At 35.6% G+C, this 26,454-nt stretch overlaps 1 protein-coding gene across 4 annotated transcripts in view; it reads left to right on the plus strand.

Annotated features, from left to right (window-relative positions):
- HDAC9 (histone deacetylase 9) overlaps positions 1-26,454 on the plus strand; it is a 2,434,493-nt gene that overhangs the window by 1,109,594 nt on the left and 1,298,445 nt on the right. For 3 of the 4 annotated variants that reach the window (XM_053714129.1, XM_053714128.1, XM_053714130.1), the window contains 3 exons: positions 10,960-11,116; positions 24,206-24,332; positions 25,462-25,583. In XM_053714129.1, the coding sequence (XP_053570104.1) occupies positions 10,960-11,116; positions 24,206-24,332; positions 25,462-25,583 (406 nt within the window). The remainder of the gene's footprint in view (positions 1-10,959; positions 11,117-24,205; positions 24,333-25,461; positions 25,584-26,454) is intronic. The other variant, XM_053714127.1, reaches the window with a different exon arrangement.

A 26,454-nucleotide genomic window follows, 5' to 3' on the forward strand; every position in this document is an offset into this window, starting at 1 on the left:
TACCTTTAACTCTGTAATCAAATGTACTTTGTTCTCTTGATATGCTTTATTGAAAAGCATACCTAAGTAGCTGCAATGCACTACTGGGAGCTAGCTGGTGATTGAGGGTACATGCATGTCCCTTGTCATTGGCTCACAAGATATGTTTCGCTAGCTTATATTTGTGCTTTGCTTATCTGGAGGTGACTTTTACTATGTGTTGAAATAAAAAAAGATAAAATAATTTGAAAAGTTTCCTGAACGTGCGATAATTTGTAACACGACTGTCCACTTTACTCAATGCAAAACTTTGTTAAAATTGGGTTTTGTAATTTATTTCTAATGGATCACTTTGTACAGCCAAAACATGTCCAAAATCTACTAGATTTACTCTTTATGAAACCTAATAGAAGAACCAAACTCACTGTAACAAAATAGAAAAGTAATAAAACTCAGAAGGAAATGATAGAATCTGGTGCACCGGGTTATAAAAGTGATACAATATTTGAAGTTGAATTAAACTCTTGGGTACCAGAAAGAACAACCACATTGTTAATATTGATATGTTTATTGTTGGCATATTTCTCCTCTGTCACTAAACATTCATAAAAACAGTCATGTGACAATAAACTATTCACTAAAAATAGATGTCAAAGAATTAGGTATATGTTCTCATTTCAATCCAATATAAATGTATATTGTGTTTTAATTGAAGGTTTCACATGGTCAGGAATAAGTCAGCAACCTTCAATTAAAGGGACATTAAACACCAAAAATGCTATGGTTTAAAAAGATAGATAATCCCTTATTTACCATTCCCCAGTTTTGCATAACCAACACTGTTATATTATATTTTTACCTCTGTGATTACCTTGTATCTGAGCTTCTGCTGACTGCCTCCTAATCTCTGATCTTTTGACAGACTTGTATTTCAGGCAATTAGTGCTGACTCTTAAATAACTTCACGGGTGTGAGCACAATGTTATCTATATGGCACACATGAACTAATGCCCTCTAGCTGGGAAAAACTGTAAAATGCTTTCAGATAAGAGGCGGTCTTAAAGTACTTAGAAATTAGCAAATGAGCCTACCTAAGTTTAGCTTTCAACTAAGAATAACAAGAGAACAAAGCAAATTTGATGATAAAAGTAAAATGGAAAGTTGTTTAATTTGCATACCTTATCTAAATCATTAAAGTTTTATTTGGACTTCACTGCTCCTTTAAATATGTTATGGAATCTGCTAATGTGCTGGTGAAATTTAAAATTGAATGAATAATTCTTCATTAAAACACGCAATTGATAATGTTAGATATTACATGGCTTCTGTTGCTGTTGTGTCTTTTATATTATCAAAGAAATCAAAGTAAAATAATTTGTGGAACATATTTATATATTGAATAAAGTGAGTTAAACTGAAAAATAGTTATTTGTTAACCTAGCTTTTGTGGAAATATTCTGGGGATACCTACATGAAAACGGTTCAGCTGACTGTCTGCTCAGTTCACTAGGACGTCTCTTCAGTTCTTACGACCGCTACTTCTTAACTCCTGAATCCGATGAGTCAGAAGGCTTGCGCGGAATGTGCATAATAAATTGGCCGCTAGCAGGGGGTGTCAATTAACCTTGATCGTATAGGATCTGGAGGATTGATGTCTGCAGCCTCAGAGGCAGTGGACCAGTTAAGAAATAGAGGTCTTAAGGCTCGCAAGGAAACAGGGGCATCAGGGGCCATCCTGCCCTTGTTAAATTGGCCCCATAGTCTCAATGCTGTATTACTGACTGTATCTAAAGAGGAATGGGAGTTTGGAATTTATTATTTCAGATTATTTAAAATTTGGTAGACAAACAGTGCAGCTGGTAAGGCCTATTGAATGGTCGCAATGGGAGAGGTATAAGTTGCAGAAATAGCAAGGTTCTTATGCCACTTAACATATCACTAGTTAGACCTTATCTGGAATATTATGTACAGTTCTGGAGACCACATATCCAGAAGGATATAAATAAACTAGACGTTCTCTAAAGGAGTGCTACTAAATGGTACATGGTCTAAAATATAAAACATGCTAAAAAAGACTCTATGATGTAAATATGTATAGTTTAGAGGATAAAAGGGAAAGAGGTGACATTATAGAAAACTTCAAATATATGAAGGGACTTAATAAACTGGAATCTGGAAGCATTTTCCCAAAAAAAGAAATACCAGAACAAGGGGTCACAATTTAGAAGGTAACCGATTCAGCAGAACTGTAAGGAAGCAGTTTTTTACAGAAAGGGTGGTGGATTCATAGAATAAGCTTCCAACAGAGGTGGTAAACACAAAGGAGCCAATTTATCAAGCTTGATGCCCCTGTCTAAAGACCGCTGCTCCATAACTTGTCCACCTGCTCTGAGGCTGCGGACAGAAATCAACCCAATCGAATACAATCGGGTTGATTGACAAGAACTGCTTGTGTCGGCATTTATCGATGTGTGGCGGACATGATACGCTACATTGTATCATGTCTGCTTGCACTATGATAAATCTATCCAAAAGACTGTAAAATAATTTTAAAATGCCTGGGACATGCATACGGCTATCCTAACAAAAAGGTAACATGTAACATGGGTAGACAATGTCTTTTTTTGTTCTATGTGTCCGCCTCTCCAGCTTAACCAGCCTCTCTTCTAATGTTATTCTATGCATCTAATTACTAAAGCTCATGTATCTCAATATTTTTTAGAGCAGTAATGGACAACTTCCTAGTATACAGGGACCATAAATCAATATTTTAGAAGCCTTAAGGCTTGCATATAAATGTATGGCTATTGAACAAACACATCATATAAAGTTATATAATTTTATTATAGATTTAGGTAAGGTTCCAGGGTACTTTCTGGCTGCTGTTCTTCCTTCCAGAGGGCTCTTCTGAGTTGTGGTCAGTACAAAGCACACATTTTTAGTTAAACTTCTTTCTAGGACCACGAAATTAGTGCCACAGGATGCATGCAGCTCCTGGGCCCCCAGTTGGCAAGCCATCCCTGATTTACTGTATCAGCTGTATACAAAAATAAAGGAACTGGTCAAGTTGGTGAGATCTATTAGTGAACATTGCACAAAGATATGTAAATGTTTTTCCCAGTAAATAGTTTTCTTAACCATATTTATGGCTGAGAGTTTTTACACTACCTTTTCTGATCCATAACATACTCTATGACTGATCATAATGTCTTGGTTTCATAGTATTAACCTTCTAAATACAAAAATATGATATTTTTTTCCCTAAGAATATTTTGTAATAAAATCTATGTCTAGCTATATTTATAATGCAACTGTCTTCCAGCTAAATACTGTAGGGAAATAATAAGAGCATTGTTGGTCCGCAACTTACTTGGAACCTCTGTGATTGATGTCTTTCTACATCTTAAAGGTTAACTTTGTTTTTGATTTTCACCAAATTGTCCTAGAGCCTCTCTCCCTAAACAAGCAATGTGGTAGCAAATTTCTTTAATTCAGCAAATCTGTTTCCTGCAGAGTTGAATACCATTTCTCAAATAAACAGGGCTCACATTGTCATTCTACTTGTCTAATATCCAAAAAGGAAAAATAGTGACTATGACTGTTTCTCTTAAAAACATTTTCAACTTGCAGTAAGTGGTTCCCCAGAACAAAGCTTCCATTATTTATTTATTTTTTAAGAAAGGGGATTTCCAAGAAACATCTGATTTTGTAATCTGAGCTAGTAGCATTTTATCTAATATAATCCCCAAAAAACATTTTCAGGGTTTTTACCAGCAAATAAATTAAACATTTTGCTAAATATTTAAAGGGATGTAAAAATTCCAGAATACACTATAGTGAAAGCAAGAGGCATTGAAATATAAACCTCATTTACCTTAAAATTTTGCTAGAAAAAAGGAGTGTATAGCCGCACTACCAGAGGCACTAAAAAGAGAGGGCTGGTAAAAACAAAAATACTTTATTTAATCCAATATAAAATCTTTTTTGTTTTTACCAGCCCTCTCTTTTTGGTGCCTCTTGTAGTGCGGCTGTACACCTCTTTTTTGTTTTTTTGTTGGGTTGTTGGCCATTTCAGCCTGCACCCCTATCAGTTGCATCATTGTGGACTGTTCCACCTTCCGCTTTCCTTAGGAGCTACAGCGTTTACAGGACCTGCATCGGTGAAGAGAGTGTGTTAAAATTTTGCTATTGTCTTCTAGAAAATGCTATGTCCAGAATTCTCCAGAGCATCTGTGATTGGCTGTGAGCATATCTGTAGCCAATACAGAGCCTGTTGCAGTGAAATGCACAGGAGCACATATTCAGGGCTCTTTCAATTATTTAAGAAAATGATTGTGTTTATATTTTAATGTTTCTAATTTTCACTATTTGTAAAGCAGTTTAGAGAATTTTATATTTTGGTTATTAAAAAAGAAATTTGCTTTTATAAACAAATAGAGCATGTCAATAACTATAATTTAAACCAGATTTTAATTGTTCGCAATAAGGTACTAATAACTTTATGTACCACAAATATATAGCTCAATCTTATAACAATATTCAGTCCAGAATACAGCAGTTTCTTTGTTATCTTTGGATTGTATGTTCTCTTGTAGAGATTATTTGCTAGCTAATGTTAGGTTAGAATCAAAATGTATTTCTCATTGCATGTATAGTCTTACTATTATTAATATTTTCACAATTTCAGGATTATGGAGAATCATATGTCTGATTTTGACATTCAAATGATATATTTCCCTTTAGATTTGTTCTTCCATTCATATGTTTCTACAGAATAAATGTTACATTTTGTATAACGTATAACATTTCATTTCAGAAAAAAACATTTAAAATATGAGAATCAACAATCAAATATTACATTTTGTAATTTTAGTGAATATATATTAAAGAAGATGTGATATTTATTCAGAATAACCAAATGGATTTATTTTTTTAAAAATGAATGTCAGAATGTTCATAAAACATTTGACAATTGTCAATTTCAAATTATTCCACCATCCATAGTCAGATACACAAACCTAATAGTAAAACACATTAAAAGAGGCGAGAAAAAAATAGAAAAACAAAAACAATTTCAGGCTGATGTATTTACCTGTCTGAGGGCTAGAGTACAAATGGCGTACTAACTAACATTAGTGCGGTCACGATATTGATAACTTGCATACATATTATAAGTTGAAAGTAAATGTGCACCGGAGAGTGCAATCTAAATTTGCACTCCTTGGGTTAGTGCTACTGAAGACCTCACATAAAAGGCTAAAAATAAAGATGCACCAAAAAAGTTCTAATAAAAAAATATTCAGATAACTATTTATACAAATTTTTTATAAGGGTTAAAATGTATAAGGCATAATGACAAGGTATTTGAAGTGGAAGGGCTATATTATGTGAATATATAAATATATGTATATAGGTATATATGTATATACATATGCATTTGTATATGCATACATATATATAAACAATGTATAAATACACACAAACATATATATATATATATATATATATATATATATTTATATACATATATATATTTGCATACAAAGAGAGAAGCGCTCTACCAGGAACGAACAACAGCTCATCAGCTAGTTCTATGGCGATTTACCACCCAGGAGCAGCCTCTTTTAGACCAGTGTGCTTTTCACAGAGAAAAGCTTTCCTGAAGTATATCAGTTTGATCCCGCCAAGTAAGGACAGTCCAGCCCCGAAATACCAGCCAATTCTCCTCTAAACAACGAATATGACAACCCCAGATGATCATCTCGGCCTCTTATGGGCCTCGTCAGTGAGGTGCGGCCACATTCCTCTAAGCACACTGGGCAAGGAGTTCATGTCTGGTTTCCCCTATCACCCATAGGGAGACTTCCCCAGGGTCATATTACAAAGAGAGAAGCGCTCTACCACTGGTCTAAAAGAGGCTGCTCCTGGGTGGTAAATCGCCATAGAACTAGCTGATGAGCTGTTGTTCAATGTTCATTCCTGGTAGAGCGCTTCTCTCTTCATATGCAAATTAATATTACCCTAGGGAGGTCTCCCTATGGGTGATGGGGGAAACCAGATGTGGAATCCTTGCCCAGTGTGCTTAGAGGAATGTGGCTGCATCTCACTGACAAGGCCCATAGGAGGCCGAAACGATTGTCTGGGGTTGTCATGTTCATTGTTCAGGGTAGAATTACCTGGTATTTTGGGGCTGGACTGACCTTACTTGGCAGGATCAGACTGATATATTACAGGAAAGTTTTCCTCTATGAAAAGCACACTGGTCTAAAAGAGGCTGCTCCTGAGTGGTAAGTCACCATAGAACTAGCTGATGAGCTGTTGTTCATTCCTGGTAGAACGCTTCTCTCTTCATATGCAAATATATATATATATATATATATATATATATATATATATATATATATATATATACACACACACACACACTTTGGAGCCCTTTCCACTCAAAAATCTTAAAATATGCAAAAATATTTTTATTTAATTTTACAATTTATTATGTGTTTTACTGTGTATTTACTGTAAATATTTTACATTCCAATGTTCTTCACATAGGAGAAAATGTTCTTAGTATTTTAAAATAGATATCCCTATATGTATTTATGTATGTATATATATATATATATATATATATAATCATATATATTTATATACAGAAATATATATTTAAAAAAAAAACAAAAAACATTTTCTTCTATGTGAATAACATGTAAAATATGAATAACTCACGTTGGTTTAAGTGCACTTGGTCTAACGCGGTGTCTGGTTAGTTCACGAGTGATAAGTATTCCTTATTTTTCATCAGCGTGCTCCATTATAGCCTATGGGGAAAATAAGTTAAAGGGACATAAAACAAATTGGGATAGAGACAAAATAATATAATGTGTACTTTAATTACCTTACCTTCAAATTTATACTGCAGTGCCTCGCCATTAACCCTTTCTTTTTAGTTTCTGAATTGTAAAGTTCTAACTCCCCCCACACAATTCCTTTTATGGCTCTATCTATGTTTATTGTTCTTTTGGTAAAATGCAAATGGGATTATCTGCTGGAGCATGCCTAGAAGCTGTAAACTCAGTTCAAATACAATGCCTGTGTCTAAACACTGATAAAAGGGGTGGAGTTAGCTGCTCCAGGCAGTTTAGGTATGTAAATCATTTTGTTTATTTTTGAAAATTATTTTAAAATACTTGCCAGCAATTTTAAAAAAAAATGTATGCAAACTATTTCAAATTAATTAGCCCTTTTGGGATATACACAGATCTCAACCTGTTTTATGGCACTTTAACATGGTAGTGATATCCGAAGTCCTGAAATTGGGTTTTGCTCACTTTCAAACCGTTTACATTAAATTTGTAATACACTCGCTAACCCACCTGCATTACAGGCTTACTTCTGGCGGTGATAGCGCCTAAATGTAAGTGCTAGATAGTGCATTACTTGTAATCTGGCCCTGAGTAAGGAGTGAGTCTTTGTTGCTGAATTAAAGTTATTTGTTTGAAAAGCAAAAATGTAAAAAGTTCCACTTATTTGGATTTATATGGTATTTCTATGTGGATAAACCCTGGCTGCATACTTTTATACTTTAAGGTACAGGTGAGACTTTTAACACAAGATATTAAAGGACCACTAAATACAGCAGAATAAAATAACTAACATTTACACAATAAAAACACAATACAAGAGCACTTTGAATTTGAAAGGAGCAGTAGAATGTTTTCTTGCAAATTACAAAGTTATTCAAACTTTCACTCCCTCTGTATCATGACAGCCATCAGCCAATCACAAAATGCATATATATATATATGTATATACTGTGCACTTTTGCACATGCATACTGAGAGCTGGAGCCTCAGAAAGTGTGCATATAAAAATATTGTGCATATCGTGATGGAATTTTAAAGTTGTTTTTTTTTTTATTGCGTGCTTTACCGGAATCATGAAACTTTATTTTGGACTTTAGTAGCCCTTTAATGCTAAACAACCCACCCTACAGAATCCCTTTGTTGCAAACCCCCCGATACTTTAGATACCCAACCACAAATCCCATGGGACATAACAGTGCTATAGTGAATTGCTCTAAATCACTAGAACATTTTAATATAACACTACTTTATGTCTAGCAAAGGGGTTAAACACAATGTTGAAGGCCTTTCTGATGTGGCGATATACTTCTGCTTTGGAGTTGGGGGTTAAGCTGATGATTGTCTACTACACACATATGCCCTCTTTAGTTGCTGACTGGCCTGGGTACAGCTCAAAAGTGGATGTGTATTACCTCTCTGAAGTGGACTTCACCTATGCATTTAACCTATTTAACACACACACTGTCAGAACAAATGTGCAAAAATTGTACACCCGCTGTACCCTTTAATATGGGTACATATTGGTACCCTTGCAGATTGTACCTTTAAAAAGCAAATATGTACCTTTGGTGACTAAATTGGACCTCAATGCTATGGTACAATAATGTACCCTTAAAAATGATGCAAAGTTGGCCTTTTAAGGCTACTTTCTCAGTATCTACTACACACATATGCCCTCCTCAGTGGCTGACTGGCCTGAGTACAGCTCAGAAGTGGACGTGTATTACCTCTCTGAAGTGGACTTCAGCTATGCATTTGACCTATTTAACACATACACTCAGAACAAAAGTGCAAAATTGTACCTTTAGGGTTACAACAGCTTGTCACTGGGGCAGTACCCTCAAAGGTATACCTGCTGTACCTTTTAATATGGGTACATATTGGTACCCTTGCAGATTGTACCTTTAAAAGGCCAGTATGTACCTTTGGTGACTAAATTGGACTGCAATGCTATGGTACCATAATGTACCCTTAAAAATGGTGCAAAGTTGGCCTTTTAAGGCTACTTCCTCAGTGACAAGCTCTTAGTACCTCATGATGGCAATTTTGTACTCAACACAGCATATTAAAAATGCTGTTCCATCAAATGTATTATATAACACTCAAATATACATTCACACCTACTCTAATCTTGCTCAGAAAGTATATAAGTAAGAGGAAAGTGTAGCCAAAAAGCAGGCCCTAAGACTCTGCCACTAGAATTCCTGAAAGAACCAGGCAAAACAAACTGTTCCAAAAGGAGCTACTCAAAATGCCTTATTTCACTTTGTACTACACTCTTAACAACACGCCATTTAACTTATGGTGACATGACACACAAGGCATAAACATAGAGAAAACATATAGAAAACAACATAATAAAAAAATATAACTCTAACAAAAGGAAGGATTACCAATAGATGGCGCTATGGCCTGTTACACAATGTCCATGTATGTGACTCAGGAACAGTTACAATTTTTAAACAGCTCTTTATTTTATAGAAATAAAAATTTAATTTTTTCTTTGTAATTTAAGTTAATATATTTGCTTTATGTGTAAGAGTTATCATCTTAATGCTCTAAATGTAAACATTAAAATAAGTGCTTGTGTGCTATTTAGAAACAACAACACAGCGTCATTGAAAATATGGATTGTTAAGTATTTTTTGTTGTTTTGTCCACCTCTTGCACATAATCAACAACCATTTGCTGTACAGCATGTATGTCAAATGAATTTTGGTGATTGTCAATGATGTTTTCATTGAATAATTGAGGTGCACAAATTATATGGACTTGCAAGGTTTGACATCCTTAAACCACCCGTCCCCCTCAACGTTTAGGTCACAGAAGTTATTGTACCCTTTTTGGTGATTAAATGGTATAGGCATGGACATCTTAGTTCCTTATGGTGTAATTATGACCCATTGAGGGTACAACTGCTGTGGTTTTTTTCTGACAGTGTAGATAAAGGCACACAATTGTGTGATAGTAAAATGTAAATGTTCTAACACATTGCTATCACTCAATCTACCTAAACTTTTAATAAACAAGGGAAAGGTACTACACACAGAAATTCTGATGATCTGAAATTGAGGCTATAGTTAGTGAAATAATATAATCATCAACAAGTTTGTTTGTTAGTGAATGAAAGTTGCATAAAACTCATTTAAGAGTGGAACACTTGTTTCATTGATAGACACTAACTTTCTGTACTTTTAATCTTCTCAAGATAACATACTGAAAGACAGAAGCGCACAAAGCCATATCTAAGTGTATTATCCATTACACAATCCTTTTAATATTAAAACATATAAGACACACTTACATTTAATGAACACAAGTATGAAGCGTCCAACTGGGGAAAAAGGGGGAGGAGTCTCTCAGACCTGTTGTTATTTTAACACCTGTGTCCACAAAGTTCCATATATCCCAATAGGGTAAGGAAGTTTGATGTGTCTGGTCTCTACAGGTTACAGCTCCAATTTTTGTCATCTCCACTATTGTATGTAATACCCAGGACGTTACATACACCCCTGACCCCTGTTCCTTCAGACTTGTTTACTTTCATCTTCCTAGCTGCTGTTTTCTCCCATCTCTCCTCTATCAAATTCCACAACTTTCCCAAACATTACTTTGAGTATTTAACTTGATTATGTGTCTGTATTATCTGTGTTTTGCTTTAGCTGATATTATCCCCCTTTGTGAGTTTATTACTTGAAAATATTGTTTTTCAATATCATAGTTGCATTGGTCATCTGTAGAGATCTAATTGATTGCACTATGATCTAAAACTGCTTCCTGATGCAGCAACTATGTTTTGATATGTACTGTTGTAAACGTTCCGTTACTTTGGGACTCTGGGTTTAGTATTGGCACTGGGCCACAATAGAACCAGTGGATTTCATGCACATCACAACTTTTATGTTTTATCTATTATGTACCTGCATACTTTTAAATTTAATCTTGGGACAAAGCTGAAAGGAAATACATAATGAAAATTAAATATAGTGATCAGTACTAACAAAATTATTTTCCAAAAATGTGTGATGTCAATAGTCTTTTCCATTCGTGTTTTCTGTGATAGCAGGTATAACATTTTACTAAATAGTAAATAATTTATTTTGCTTTATTTGTTCAGCTACAGCAAGAACTTCTTGCGATGAAGCAGCAGCAGGAACTACTAGAGAGAGAAAAGGAGCACAAACTAGAACAGCAGAGACAGGAACAGGAAGTAGAACGCCACCGTCGGGAACAGCAACTGTCTGTCTCTCGGAACAAAGAGCGAGTAAAAGAAAGTATGTGCATGTATTTATGTGTATCTAGTATCTAATAATAAATCAGTAAAAAGGTATAGGAAAGTATTATGTGTTTTATTTATCTTTCTGCCTGTCTATCCACAAACACATACAATAGACATGAATACATTTTCTTCACACAATGACTACAGCTTTACATTTAAATTCCTCTACGTCTTGTTCATTTTATTTAAAATGTAACTTTTTATTTCTTAATGTAAAACATACTGAGCCAGATTGCAGGTGGCACTAACAAATTTTTTCACTCGCGTGCTACCTGCGCTCAGAGTAAAGCGGCCTGGTTAGAGTGTGTATTACAAGTTAGTGCTCAAGCGAAAGTCCAATGCGTGCTAACTTCAGGACTTCGGATATCAATTATTGCTCACGCTCTAATCCGACATAGTTATGAATACTTTACATTCCAATGTTCTTCACATAGAAGAAAGTGTTCTCTTTATTTTTAATTACATATTTCTATATGTATGATTTTTAATATATATGTCTATAAAAAGGGATTAAAAGTGAGTGTATGTATGTATATATATATATATATATATATGTGTATATATATATATATATATATATATATACACACACACATATACATACATTTATGTATATACATATTTACACATATAAGCATATAAACACACACATATATATATATTTAAATATAACATATATTATAAAATATATATATATAATATTTTTTTTTAACCCTTGAAATTTACGCTAGCTCTTCAGGGTTGCTAGTTATTGTGGTTGTGATATTCTTATTGCGACCTGTGCTAACATTAGCGTGCCACTTGTAATTTAGCCCACTGTATTTTAACATATATACATGCTGCTATTTTTAGCTCAGTGTATTTTTAAATATAGAAGTAGAAACAAAGCACCATATTTGCCAATTCTAATTTCTAAAAGTTGACCATTTGAAAAATGCAATGGCAAGATTTACCATAATCTATTTGTAGTCTCCTGAAATACATTAATCATTTTTGGGGATTGATTTATTTAAAGGGACAGTCTACATCAAAATTGTTATTGGTAAAAAAAAGATAGCTAACGCCTTTACTACCCATTCCCCAGCTTTGCACAACTAACATTGTTATATTATTATACTTTATAACATAAAAACCTCTAAATTTCTTCCTGTTTTTTAAGCCGCTACAGACAGCCCCTTATCACATACTTTTTTATTAGATTTTAAAACAAATGTAAATTTTTCGAAGCTTCATGTGAAAAGTTCACATGTAGCTACAATATTTACCTTAAAGGGATACTAACCCCATTTTTTTTTCTTTCATGATTCAGGTAGAGCATGAGAATTTAAGCACCTTTCTAATTTACTCCTATTATCAATTTTTCTTTGTTCTCGTGCTATCTTGATTTGAAAATGCAGTACTGTAAGCTTTAGAGCCGGACCATTTTTTGTTCACCACCTGGTTAGCACTTGGTGATTTGTGGCTAAATCTAGCAAACCAATCAGCAAGCTCTACCAAGGTGCTGAACTAAAAATGGGCCGGCTCCTAACCTTTTATTACTGCTTTTTCAAATCAAGATAACATGAGAACAAAGAAAAATTGATAATAGGAGTAAAATAGAAAGTTGCTTAAAATTGCATACTCTGAATCATGAAAGAAAAAATGTGGGGTTAGTATCCCTTTATGTTTAAATGATTTTTATTGACAAAAGGTACATTGAAATATACACGATAAAGGCACATTTCTTACATCAACATTAAAGTGACAATTCGTTAGAACAGCAACTTTCAATAATCAATGACCAATTTTTTAAGAAAAAGTTTTGAGGGTTAGATAAGGGAAGAGGTGAATCACACCAGGGAAGACCTGGGTGAAGGTATTCATGAAGAGGAGTATGATGAGGCGGGGGATGGGGAGTGGGGTAGGGTTTAGGGAAAAAGGTTTAAAAGAGAAGGATACAGAATTTTATCCCATCTGGTTTAATGCAAAATTTGAGTTGGAAGATTATAATTATGTCATGAAGGTTTCAAATACGGGGTGATATATGATTGTTACCGCTAGGGAAAAGTTGTGGAATAAGCCTAATAATTATGTTCTTGGGAGCCCTGCTCCCATATAAACTGAATGTTAGTTATCATGTCTTGCTTACCTAGATAACAATGATGCATCTTTTCTAATGTGAGAATATGGCTGACTTCACATTGCCATTGGGCAACCGTAGGTATCTCTTGTGTTTTCCACAATCGAGGAATTAATCTTTTAGCACACGATAGCATTAATAAAAGTAGTTTTCTGCGATAAATACATGTGAGTTTAGGGATGTGGCTGAGAAGAATGATTTGTGGAGATAGCGTAATGTTAGTGCCCAAGATATTAGATATGTGTCTCTCTATTTGATTCCAGAAGTTATTTAGGAGGGGGCAAGACCACCAAATATGGATGATGGTACCCTCTTCTCCACATCTCCTCCAGCAACTGGAGGAGGCGGTAGGGTATATAACTTTCAAGCGTTGTGGGGTTAAATACCACCGAGCTAAAATTTTGTAATTGAGTTCAGAAATGGTCAAGGACATGGAAGAGGAATGTGTATAGCGGAAGCATCGCCTCCAAGTTTCAGCGTCTAGGTCAATGAGGAGCTCATCTGTCCATCTCTTTAAGTATGTTGGTTTTTTCTCAGGGAATGAGCCTCTGAGGATTTTGTACATCAAGGATAGATGCGCCTTACTTATTTTTGGGTTGACACATAGCTGTTCGAAAGCAGTTAAGGGTCTCAGAATCATATCTTTATGTGGACTATGTGTGATGGCGTGTCTAATCTGTAAGTAAGAGTACCAACAATGAAAGGGTGATCCTAGCTCTTCATTAAGCGTGATTCTGTCTTTCACACCTGAAGGGGTGGTTATTAAGTAGATAGGTAAAGCCGTAAGGATTTTGTTGGCAGGGGTATGTGTAAAGCGGCTATGCTTGAGAAATAAGTGGTATTGAAGTAGAGGGGTTAAGGGGGATATAATTGTGGATACACCTTTTGTATGTGTGAGTATATCGTCCCATATAGCCAAGGTGGTTTTAGTGTAATCATTGAGTTGTATGATATGCGGTCTGGAGTCTTTGGGTATCCAAGGCAAGTCTCTCATATGGTCAACTCGTGATAAATAGCTTTCTATTTGTATCCAGATCTTTGAGGGGTTGGCATGATTCCATGCCACAACTCTGGCCAAATGTGCAGCTTTGTAGTTTGTAGTAGTTAAGTAAATTAGGTACACCCAACCCTCCATCTTCCTTGCTCAAATACATAGTGTGTTGGGCTATTCTAGGTCGTTTGTATGACCAAATAAAGGAGTTAATCAATTTTTGCTGTTTACGGAGAAAGGGTTTCGGTATGGCCATGGGCAGGGTTTGAAAAAGATACAAATATTTAGGTAGTATCATCATTTTCACTGTGCTTATCCGTCCAAGCCAAGATAGATGTCCTTGTCTATTCCAGTTTTCTAATAAGGTTTTAATGTTATTCTGAAGGTTAATGAAATTGTCAGGAAATAGTTTATATCTTTGGGAATCGTTAAGCCTAGGTATTTGAGTTTGTCGACTAATAGAAATTTTGTGTGTTGTGTTATACTGAGGATATCTTGAGGCGTCAGATTAAGTAGCATTATGCCCGACTTCTCCATGTTAATGGTGAAGTTGGAAATTTGTTTGTAGTCGTCTAGTATTCGTATGAGGGCCGGTAGGGAAGTAGTTGGGGACGTCAATGTAAAGATCACGTCGTCCGCAAACAAGAGGCATTTTTGGGTTATGTCTCCGAACTTGAGGCCCTGAATTTGATGGCAATTTCTGATTTGTAGTGCTAATACTTCGACTGTGAGGGCAAATAATAGGGGTGAAAGTGGGCAGCCCTGACGAGTTCCGTTGGAAATGGGGAAAGATTGAGAAATAGTGCTATTTACTTTAACTTTTGCACTCGGATTGCGGTAGAGTGCCTGTATTCTATTGACGAACAACTCGGAGAAGCCGAATTTTGACAGTGTGGACCACATAAATTGCCAGTCCACCCTGTCAAATGCTTTCTCAGCATCTGTAGATAGTAGGGTAAGTGGTGAACGGTCGTTATGTGCGCATTGCAGTGAGTGGAGCAGTCTGGTTGTATTGTCCCTGGCTTCCCTTCCTTTAATGAAGCCCACCTGGTCAGGGTGGATAATATCAGGTAATATCAGATTCAAGCGATTGGCTAAAATTTTAGCGTATATTTTCATGTCTATATTTATAAGTGAGATAGGTCTATAATTGCTAACCGAATCTGTCGGTTTGCCTGGCTTAGGAATAACTGTGATCATAGCTTCTAGAAGGGAGCCAGGGAAAATGACACCCTGATCAATATCAGTATAGAGCGATAAGAGATGTGGGTTAAGCTGCTGTTGTAAAAGTTGGTAAAATTTCGTCGTGAAACCGTCAGGGCCTGGGGCTTTTCCACTCGGTAATGATTTTATGACCGAGCTAATGTCCTGAAGGGTGATGGGGGAATCTAGAAATTGTCTGTTTTCTTCCGTGATAGTAGGTGTATCAATAGTAGCTAGGTACGAATTTAAAAGTTCTTTCTTATTTTGGGATGGGTTATCTGCAATATTGTATAGCTTCCTATAATAAGAAACAAATGAATTAACAATGCCTTCATTAGCATGAATGGTTTCACCGGTAGGTCGTCGAATTGTTCTAATGAAATTGGAGAGTCTCTGTTTTTTAAGAGATCTAGCAAGTAGACGTCCAGCCTTGTTGCTTTCTACAAAAAATTTAGATTTTGTGGTCAGTGCTCTCATATGGGCTTTTTGAACTAGAAATCTATTAAGGGCCTCTCTTGCTGCAGTCATATTATCGAGTTTAGAAGAAGAAGATGGGTCTAACTTAAGTGCGGCTTCACAGGTCGTCAGATCATTAGTTAAGGAGGTGAATTGGGCAGTATGTCATTTGCGCTGAGTTGCGTTATGTTTTATTATGACCCCCCTTATGTAACATTTGTAGGCCTCCCAATTATTTGCGGACGACGTGTCTTCTGGTCTATTTAGGGCAAAGAATTCATCTGAGAATTTTTTAAGGTCGTCAACTATAGCTTGGTCAGTTAGTAGGTGGTCATTGAGTTTCCAGTTGTATGTAGTGTTAGGTTTACTAGCCCACTTAAAGCAAGTAGAAACCATACTGTGGTCGGACCAAGAAGTATGGGTTATTTTTGAGCTAACTAGGCCTGAGAGGAGAGTTTGATCACATAAAATGTAATCAAGCCTGGAGTATGTGTGCTGTGGGTGTGAAAAGAAAGTGTAATCCTGCATATCAGTGTGTACTATTCTCCAAGTATCAAACAAATTAATAGCTCGTAGGGCCAAACAGTTGGATTTGAGGGTATTATTGCGCAAGTATGATTTCCCACTTGATGTGTCTAGAACTGGATTCATAGGGAAATTAAAATCTCCACCAACTATAATCGGGCCTTTGGCTGTATCTAGTATTAAGTTGGTTAGATGTTTAAAGAAGTGGGGGGTGGGTCTGTTTGGGGCATAGATATTTACCAGGGTAATAGGAGCGCCATAACACAATCCAATCAAAATTAAGATTCTACCCTCGTTGTCTGAATGTTTTTGTATTAACTCGAAGGGGAGATTGCGTCTAAATGAAATACTAACTCCATTTTTTCTATGTGTACCTGAGCTACAGAAATGTTGGTCGAAATATCTCTTGGATAGGATTGGCTCGTGATTTTTCTTAAAATGTGTCTCTTGGGTCATTATGATGTCAATTTTACGTTTATGAAAATCGTGGAACGCAATAGAGCGTTTTTCTGCTGATAGGAAACCTTTAACATTTTGTGTGGCTATGCGTAGAGACTCTGCTCTGTGGCTTGGACGAAGAGTTGTCATAGTAACTGGTGTATGTGGTTTTGGAACAAACCTAAAAAGAGAAACCAGATGGGATGTTGGGGGAAGGGGTTAGTTGAGGGGACCCGTTGAGGTGGGACGAGAGGGTTGGTATTGGTGGAGTGAGTAACCAGGAGGGAACAAATATAGCAGGAAGGGATGAAAAGGGGGTAATGGTAATAAAAACAATATGAAAGCAAATAACAGTGATTAGAACAATAATAATTCTGTTAGCAATAAAATAGAATATAATTCCTGAGAGAACGTAGATATGAATGTAAAGTGGAGTTGTGATTTAAAATTTCGGTTTGGGAGCTATTGTTACAGGCCGGGTGTCGGTGCAATCAAAGGTAACATATTTATTATTTAGCGAGATGTAGTACTTCTTCAGCTATGAGGAATATCTGGGTTGTGGAGATTGTCTGATTCGAGATCTGCTACTAGTTTTTAGGGTGTTGTACATAATGATGATAAGATGGCACTAAGAGTGTCGCATGATAACGACTGAGCGGCTGTATAATATGTGATTATGTTTTGTAATATAGGTCGGAGATTCGGGTCTTATTGGACAATCATTAAAGACCATAACTACAAAGTAGATAGTGTGATAAAGACCTTAACTACATCAGGTTGTGCCGCCTCTTTTGTCTATAGGTCTGTATTTATAGCTATAGAAAATTTGTATATGGAATGTGCAATCTGTATGTTGTGCAATATTGTCAAAGCAAAATCAACTGTAAACGACAGCAATGAGTTAAACTCAATATTGAATCTAACAAAACATTAAATAAAAGGAATATAATGTCCTCATAACATGTCTGGGATATAGACTCCATCATATAAATAGCTCAGTGCCTTTTTCTATCCCCCTTGAGCATATATAAAAGGTGGATAAATGTCCTGGGTTCAGGCACAGATATTTCTTGTATACTTGGGAGAATGTGGGGAGCATTTCAACAGTGAGAAAATAACATATACATAAAACCTGTGAAAAGAACATATGGTTATCTACAGATCTATAACTGAAGATCATTACAAAAAGGATATTGAGAGGTTCATCTTCAACATTCAGGATCGGCTATAAAGGACAAGCAAGGGAAATAAGCAAGTAGTGTTAGAACAACATGATAAGGTTACTCATCTGACAGAGTCCATGTCCATGGTATCAGTAATGTCCATGCTAGTGGAGGAGATTTGCCTTCTTTTATTCTGACTGGGAATGGAATCTGGACCTGGTCTTCTTTGAGGCAAAGAGTTGGGAAGTCTGTTCTGTAGCTTGTGAGGGGAGTGAGGAATGTTCTCATCCGGTGTGGAGATATTCAGGATGTTGCAGAATCTACCGATGTCAGAAGGCGAAGAGCACTCTGTTTTTTTCCCATTTTTCATGACGATAACAGATGTAGGAAAGCCCCACCTATAAGGGATGTGAAGTGTACGAAGATGTGATGTCAAGGGCTGGAAATCTCGTCTCTTTTGTAGTGTCCTGAGGGATAAATCTTGGTAAATTTGTACTTTATGGTCCTGAAAGTGAATAACTTGTCTTTTCCTGGCAGCATTATATATCTCCTCTTTTTGTCTATAGTTCTGAAAATGTACTACAATGTCTCTTGGAGGAGAGTCTTCAGGGGGTTTTGGTCGGAGTGCCCTGTGAGCTCTATCTAAAGGGATTTCTGAATGCTCCAAAAGGTTATCTCCTAATATGACAGTGAATAGAGCCTGAAGGTACTCTCGGATATCATTGGTTGAGACTGTTTCTGGTATCCCCCTAAAACGGAGATTCCCTCTCCTGGTACGATTTTCCAAATCGTCAATTTTGTCTTCTAATTCTGTGATGTGTTGGATTTGCCGTATCTGGTTAGTTGAGAGATTTGCCAGTTTTTGTGCTACCACATACTCATGCTCTTCTAGGGTGTCGACCCTGTGGTTAAGATCGTTGATTTCTTTTTTCAAGTCAGCACATTCGTTTTTGATACATGTTTTGACCTGTTCGATTAGGGCTGCTATGGCTTTGTAGGTTATTGGTGTGTCGTCATCTTGAGTCAGATTTGTGGTTGTAGTGTCATTAGTTATAGATGATCCATTATCTTGGTCTTCTTCAATGGGAGCCACCTGGGGTTCCAATGATTTGGCTGTGGGTACTTGGTCTGTTTGTTTAAAAAAAGCGTGTACTGCGCCCTGATTAGTTTGTGATGATTTTTGTGGTTTATCTTGGCGGGTGTTCTTCCTTTGTGACATGGTATTGGAGGTTGGTGGTAGGCTTTTACAATCTTCCTTAAAAATCCCAATGCACAGTATCTCCCAGGGAATATACCCACACAGGGTGTTAGCGGTAAAAAGGGAGCTGGTTATGACCTGTCACAATTGCGCTTGGTGGGAAACGGAGCAGGGGTATGTGCTGCAACTTGCTGTAAGAGATGTAATAATCCTGGTATTTGGTGACAGCAGTGATCTGTTATGTAGCCCCTGTGAGAGGATGTGTATACTCAGCTTTGAAAGCGCTCTGTGTAATCCTTTTTATTTTGTATGATCTGGGTAGAGAGTCCGTGTAGGCCGGGGTAAGGCAGCTAGTAAATTGCAAAATCATGCAAGCAGTTTCACAATTAAAGATTCCCTTGCTTGGATGTGCCTGTTTCAGGGATAATAGTAGCGTGGATTAAGTTGAGCTGATGACCGGACAGGGCTTGGTAGTGGGTCTGTACTTCAACAGTTGGTACAATATTGCTCTCTGTAGCTTGAGTACGCAGAAAAGAAATTTACATATATATTAAAAGTGCGTCATTGATTTTGTCTGGTAATCCAGATACAGATCCAACTCTTTTTGGTCCTATATACATATAGGGAGGCCATTAATAAAGGGTAACCTCAGCCTTCAAGTGTCTTTTCAACCCAATAAAATTAGTAATATCCCAAAGTACAGAGGTAATGAGTGCTTGATATAAAAGTACGTTGTATGAGCGGTTCCTAGTTTATCTGCGGTGGCATGTGAGCAGATGGATTAGGCCCTGTTCAGCAGTGGTGTGGGTCTGGTGGTGGGATAAAGCGCTGAGTCGTCTGTGCATACATTTGTAAAATGAGTGCCCGTCTGGGGCGGTAATAGGCCCGGGTCAGTGTGTATAGCGATAACGCCTTACCGGCTAATGTTAAGCTGGATCCGGTCTTGACAGATTGCGTAGTCAGTGATGTTGATACAGCCGGTGTCTTTAGGCATCCTGGTCTTAAGCGCCTTCTTTATCAGCTGCGTGTAGGGCTCCGGCACTTGCAGAGTTCCGCATTAAAACCCCCATGAGTAGTAGTGCCGCGGTGTTTGCTGCAGTGATGGCCGTAGGCCAGTCGAGATTCTCCGGTCTCGTGCTAGATTAAGAGCTGATTTTTCAAGGATGGCTTCTTGGTTACTTATCACATCTGTATATCATTAAAGGATCACCATAAGTGCGGATATGATCGCTTTTTTAGTGAAAACACCCGGCCCGTGCACAGAGCTTCACTGAAGTGCGGCCATCATGGTCGGCTGCTCGCTCCGCCCCCTGGGGTTAGTATCCCTTTAATGTGCTCTCCGGTATTTTTTCGTTTTCTTTAGTTAATTCATGGAATAAACTTTCGTTAGAGGTGATAATGACAAAGTCGGCAGGGGAAGTTGAGTATACTTGGTATAGGTATCCTATGATATCATTTAGCTTACACTTATCTATTTGAAAATAGCCCAACTTTATATACATGATATACATAAAAGCCTATTTAATCATGGCATGTTTCAAAAACTGTTCTAGTGTTAGCATTCTGCTCACAAGTATTTAATATGATGACAAAAATGTGTATTTTGTGTAATATTTGCAACTACGAATAATTTGCAAAAAATGCAATTTTTTATGTAAATAAAAAATGAATAGCTATTTTCATCTGAAATAACAGCTAAAAAAGTTTTCTGTGGTTGTAGAGAGATCACATGGTTTACTTTTTTTTTTTAGCAAAGGGTAAAATAACTTACAGAACTTTTTGTGTCTGTATAATGACCTCAACTTATTGGTTGTATGTGTAATCAGTATTCATTACACACTTGTCACAAATAACTATGCTGTCCTCATCTAAGAATAGAATTAAATTGTAAATGGCTGTTTGACCCCCCTCCAACCTATCACCCCAGTTAAAAAGTTTTCAGATTTGTTTTTAAAATAGGAGATTGGCAAGTGATATTATGAAATGTAATCTTTTCCCTCATCTAGTATTTGGCAGTTCTCTTCAAGTCTCTAGGGAAGCAAAGGACAAGAAGATATTGACACATAGAGTGAACCACCTAGCTAACGTATTTGTGTAATGTTGCATCACCAGGAAGTAAACTTTAATAACTCCCTCGATGCTAAAGAGGATGAGGATACCTTGCTATAAAATGCACTGCATAGCAGAAAAGTGTTTAAAGGTTCATGAGACCCAAAAGGTTTCTTTCATGATTCAGATAGAGCTTGTGATTGGATTCAACGTTACGGTTTACTTCTATTATCTAATTTGCTTCATTCTTTTGGAATCCTTTGTTGAAGAAGCATCAATGCACTACTCGGAGCTAGTCAATGCACCAGGCGAGCCAATACCATGAAGCATACAGTATATGTGCAGCCACCAATCAGCAGCTCCTGAGCCTACCTAGGTATACTTTTTTTAACAAAGGATACCAACAGAACAAAACAAATTAAATAGGAGTAAATTGGAAAGTTGTTTAAAATCACAAGCTGAATCATGAAAGAAAAAAACTTGGGTTTCATGTCCCTTTAAGAGTCAGAATTATACAACTATTTGAACAACTACATTTCTTTTCACTGGAATAAGTTTAATGATAATATGTTCTTCCAAGTGTATCCTTTTTTAATCTACAGTGCACGCTATATTAGTGTGCATTCATGTATGTATGTTTATTTGTATCAACATTAAAGGGGATTGCACTTTAACATTTTCTCCACTTCAATATGTTCACAATTATCCATTTTACCTTCTGGTGTTCATTAAATTGTATACAAGTGGCTCCTTTACTTTATTTTGTCAATTGAAAAATCTGATTTTGTTAAAACCTATACTAATTATATAAATTGTTCATTTTCAGTCAGCTTTTGTGCATAGACAAATAGATAAGATAAAAAAGAATGAATGTATAGACAAATAGATAAAATAAGGATGCTTTATCTTTCTGCAAGCTCAGTCCATTCAAATGGACAGTTATCTCATATATTAAAATAAAAATAAAGGAACAGTTTCCAATATATTTTATACTCTGCAGATGGAATAACAAGTCACTAGGAACATGTTATTTTAATTTGTTATTTGTTAATTTTACAGTGCAATGTCTCTTTATAATCACATAACTGTTAAATCAAGGTTTAAACCTTACATATATAGCTCACTCAGTGACAGATATTTGTTAGCAAAAAAAGTGGTATAGTTGTAGGTTACTTTTCTAAAGGATTTGTATATTGCTAAATAATTATGTTCTTGCCAGTGTTGCTAGTTATAGATTTTACTAAGAATATTAATGAATAATGTTATAAAAAAAAACACATCTTTGATTTTTAATGATATAATTTGTTATTTTATTTGCTCAGTTTTCATCATTTGACAGTCACTTAAAAAACAAAGGACTTAGTACAGGTACAAATCCCCAAAACCAGAATTCCAAAATCCAGAATTATTCAAAAAAATCCACTTTTTTTGCACTGTAAAATTAATCTCCCCCATAATTTCCCAGCTCTAATTAATATTTGTATTAAAAAAAATATAAAAAAATTATATTTTTTCCTGTCAGTAAATAACAATCTTCTCTGCCTCTGTCTTTAGTTTAGTTTTTGTGTTATATAATGCAGATGCTATAATATATTTATTAAAAACAACAACTTTCACCTTTCTAATTACTGTACTGTACTTTAATCCCCTCTCCAAGCTGTCCCATTTTACAGATAAAAACAAACAAATATTCAAAAATCCAAACTGTTCTGAAATCCAAACCTTTTCCTGTCCAAAGCAGTTTAGAAAAAGGTTTTTCTACCTGTAATATATATTTAGTACTTGTGTTGTAACTTTTCCCTGTCCTTAAAGATTAATCTACTCCAGAAATTAATTAGATTTATTCCTTCATCCAGCCTTATGTCATTTTAGGTAATTGACATATTTCAGTAGAATGACTCACTAAAAAAGAAGTATATTTTGGCTTCTTTTGTCTTATTCAGGAAGATCATCACTTTAGCTTGTTCACTAGAGGGAGACAAATGCATATCATTTCTTTTCAAGAGAGCTGGCTCATCTCTCTTTTTTAAAATCCTAGACTGCAAAATGTAATTTGGAAATTCTTGCTTTCACAAGATACATACAACAAAGATAATTTAAATATCATTCTACAAAATAATTAAATGTGTGTTTATTATTTATTTGTGTACTTATTTATAAACTCCAATTTGAAATACCACAGAGAACATTTCATCACAATACTTTATTAAAACAGAAAATTGTCACTAACGTCTATGGGGGATTTTTGTGGAAAAATAAATTTTCCTAAAGAATTGGAATCTACCCCATGGCATCCTGGGAGATTTTCCTACAGAATTCCTTATGGCGTTACTATTTAACTAAAACAACTATTATTTATGAAATAACTTTTTACTTAAAAAAAAAATCTGCTCCACCAATAAATACACTGAAAGTTTGCCTTCGAAATGAAAATGTGTCCCTAGATTACAGAGCATATAAATATTTGTTGTGAATTACTTTTGTGCATGCACCTACTTGCAGCAGGTTTTTCATTTAGTGGTTTGTAAGTACAATATAGATTTTAATTGACCTTAAGGGAGCACATTTAATTCAGTTCCCAACAGTACATACAATGTATTTTATGCTCTCAAAGTCTGAATATTAATTTAAAATGCTGGCAGTAAGTCATTTCACAAGAACCCTATGGGTAAACAAATAGTGTGAGAAACTAAATTAAATTGTCCCTTTTATAGGAATTTTCCTCTGTCTGGCTTTCTAGGCTGTTGAACCTGCTACTTAAAAAATATGTAAAATGAAATCACACCTTCTAAATCAAAGTTAACCCCCTAGATGTCTCTGGGCCATGTACCATTACAAAGTATTTATAGTGTATGAGTTTTGGCAAGTTATATTGCACATTTAGTAAACTTTTGTGTCTTCCAAATTTGTTATATAAAGTGTTTTTATCAATTGTATTTCAGGAGCTGTTGCCAGCACAGAGGTAAAACAGAAACTTCAAGAGTTCCTCTTGAGTAAATCTGCAACTAAAGAAACACTTACTAACGGATCCAGTCATTCCATGGGCCGCCACCCTAAGCTGTGGTACACGTATGTGACCTGTTATTGTTTGTTTTTGTTTTCAAAACATTCTGTAGACTTTTGTTATGGAAATTCTAATAGTGTATTGAAAGTAACTTACTAATCTGAATATATGTTTATCAGCCTGCACCTCAATACAGAAAGAAAAGATTAGTTATGTACTTTTGCACATGAAGGTCTCATCAGTTGGGTTTTTAATAAATAATTGAGTTACTACTGTTGAATGTTTTGAAGTGAAATATAGAAGAAAGTATTATTTACTATCATGATATTTTGCATTTGTAAATTAGCAAACAAATGCAAATACCATATAAATGAAGGCTAGAAATTCAGTCTCGCATACTTGCAGAAGTCATTGTGACTCAGAAGCTGAAATCATAGACTATAGCTCATTCTGAATGTTTAAGTTCCAGACTGTTTATAGTGTTCATTGAATTGTTCCGGAGTTAATTACTGATCCAGAAATGCCTACTGCATGAGGCTACATAGCTTAACTACGGTGTTTGTACAGGTTTAACGAGAGGAAGCCCACAGCTTACAAAAGCAGCAACTCGTTGGAAGATCAGTTCCAGTAAATTCCAAGGAAGCTTTTACTACTCAATACCTTTATGTCTGTAAGAAAGCATACTGTACATAGTAAAAGTGGCATTCAAGTCAAATTTATTTGCTGCATTAAAAAAAAATCAAACTTGCTTTGAATAAAAAAAATGTCTTCCTATGCTTAATAAAATTATTTTTATGCTTTTGTGGGTCTTTCCCTGTCCAGTAATAGAAATGAGGGAATTGTCCTTATCAACCAGTAAGCAACTTACATTTGAGTACCTGTAGTGCACAAACATGCAATTTGTGATACTTACAATTTTAATTTGATCAATGTAACCTTTCTCATGCAAAAATAAAATAAAAATTATATATATATATATATATATCGATCTATAAAACAATTGATTTAATAAATAAGTATTTAAAAATAGTTTTAAATCGCTTTAGCATATTAGAGACAACATATTACATATCTCTCACTGGCATCCAGTGGGTGAAAACAAATGGATATGCAGTTAAGCTTATAATGATTATTAGTTTGTTCAATACTGTATGTCATTTGTTTGTCAATAAAGATTTGTTATCCCTTTCCTAGAGCGGCACACCATACCTCATTGGATCAAAGCTCTCCTCCGCTAAGTGGGACCTCTCCATCATATAAGTACACTCTCCCAGGAATGCAAGATGCTAAGGATGATTTCCCACTGAGGAAAACAGGTACAGTTTTAGAAAACAATACAGCATTAAAAAAAAACACCCAAAAAGGTAACCACATAACAACATATTCTGAAAGTACTCATTTATTAATAAAAAGTTATCTTTTTCATTTCAAATGCATTAAATTATTTAACTAACCTGTTAGGTTGCCTTAATCTATTCATTTTATTATGCTCTGCTTAAGGGCTATAATTAACTTGTTCATTCATTCTCTGCTTAGGTATTCCAATTTAATTCCACAGAATATCATTTTTAATGTCAGTGAGAGACAGGCCAGAGAGAGAGAGAGAGAATATATTTCTGGAGTCACAGCTTTCTGTGTTGTTTGAATAAATAAATATTAGATAAGAGAAGCCATTATAAGAAAAAGCATTGCTTCTATACGCTAACAAGCTCTCCCTTTTGCTTTCTGTCACCCAGGAACTAACACAGATTTGCACAAAAACCCACACTCTCTCCTGCTTATCAAGAGCTCTTGCTTCAAAACATTACCTATTTATACACATGCATATACACATGTACACTTATATACACACATACACACACACATGCATACACAGTCACACACATACACAAACACATATGCATACATGCACACATACACATGCATACAAACACACATGAATATACACATGTACACATATATACATACATACACATACACATGCATACAAATACACATGCATATACACATGTGCACATATATACATACATACACATACAAATGCATACAAACACACATGCATATACACATGTACACATATATACATACACACACATGCATAAACACATGCGTATATGCACACATGCTTACACCCACACATGCATACAATTACACACACACACACAAACACATGCACACATATACACA

This window comes from Bombina bombina, chromosome 5 (genome assembly GCF_027579735.1).
Source record: "Bombina bombina isolate aBomBom1 chromosome 5, aBomBom1.pri, whole genome shotgun sequence".
Classification (NCBI taxonomy): Eukaryota; Metazoa; Chordata; class Amphibia; order Anura; family Bombinatoridae; genus Bombina; species Bombina bombina.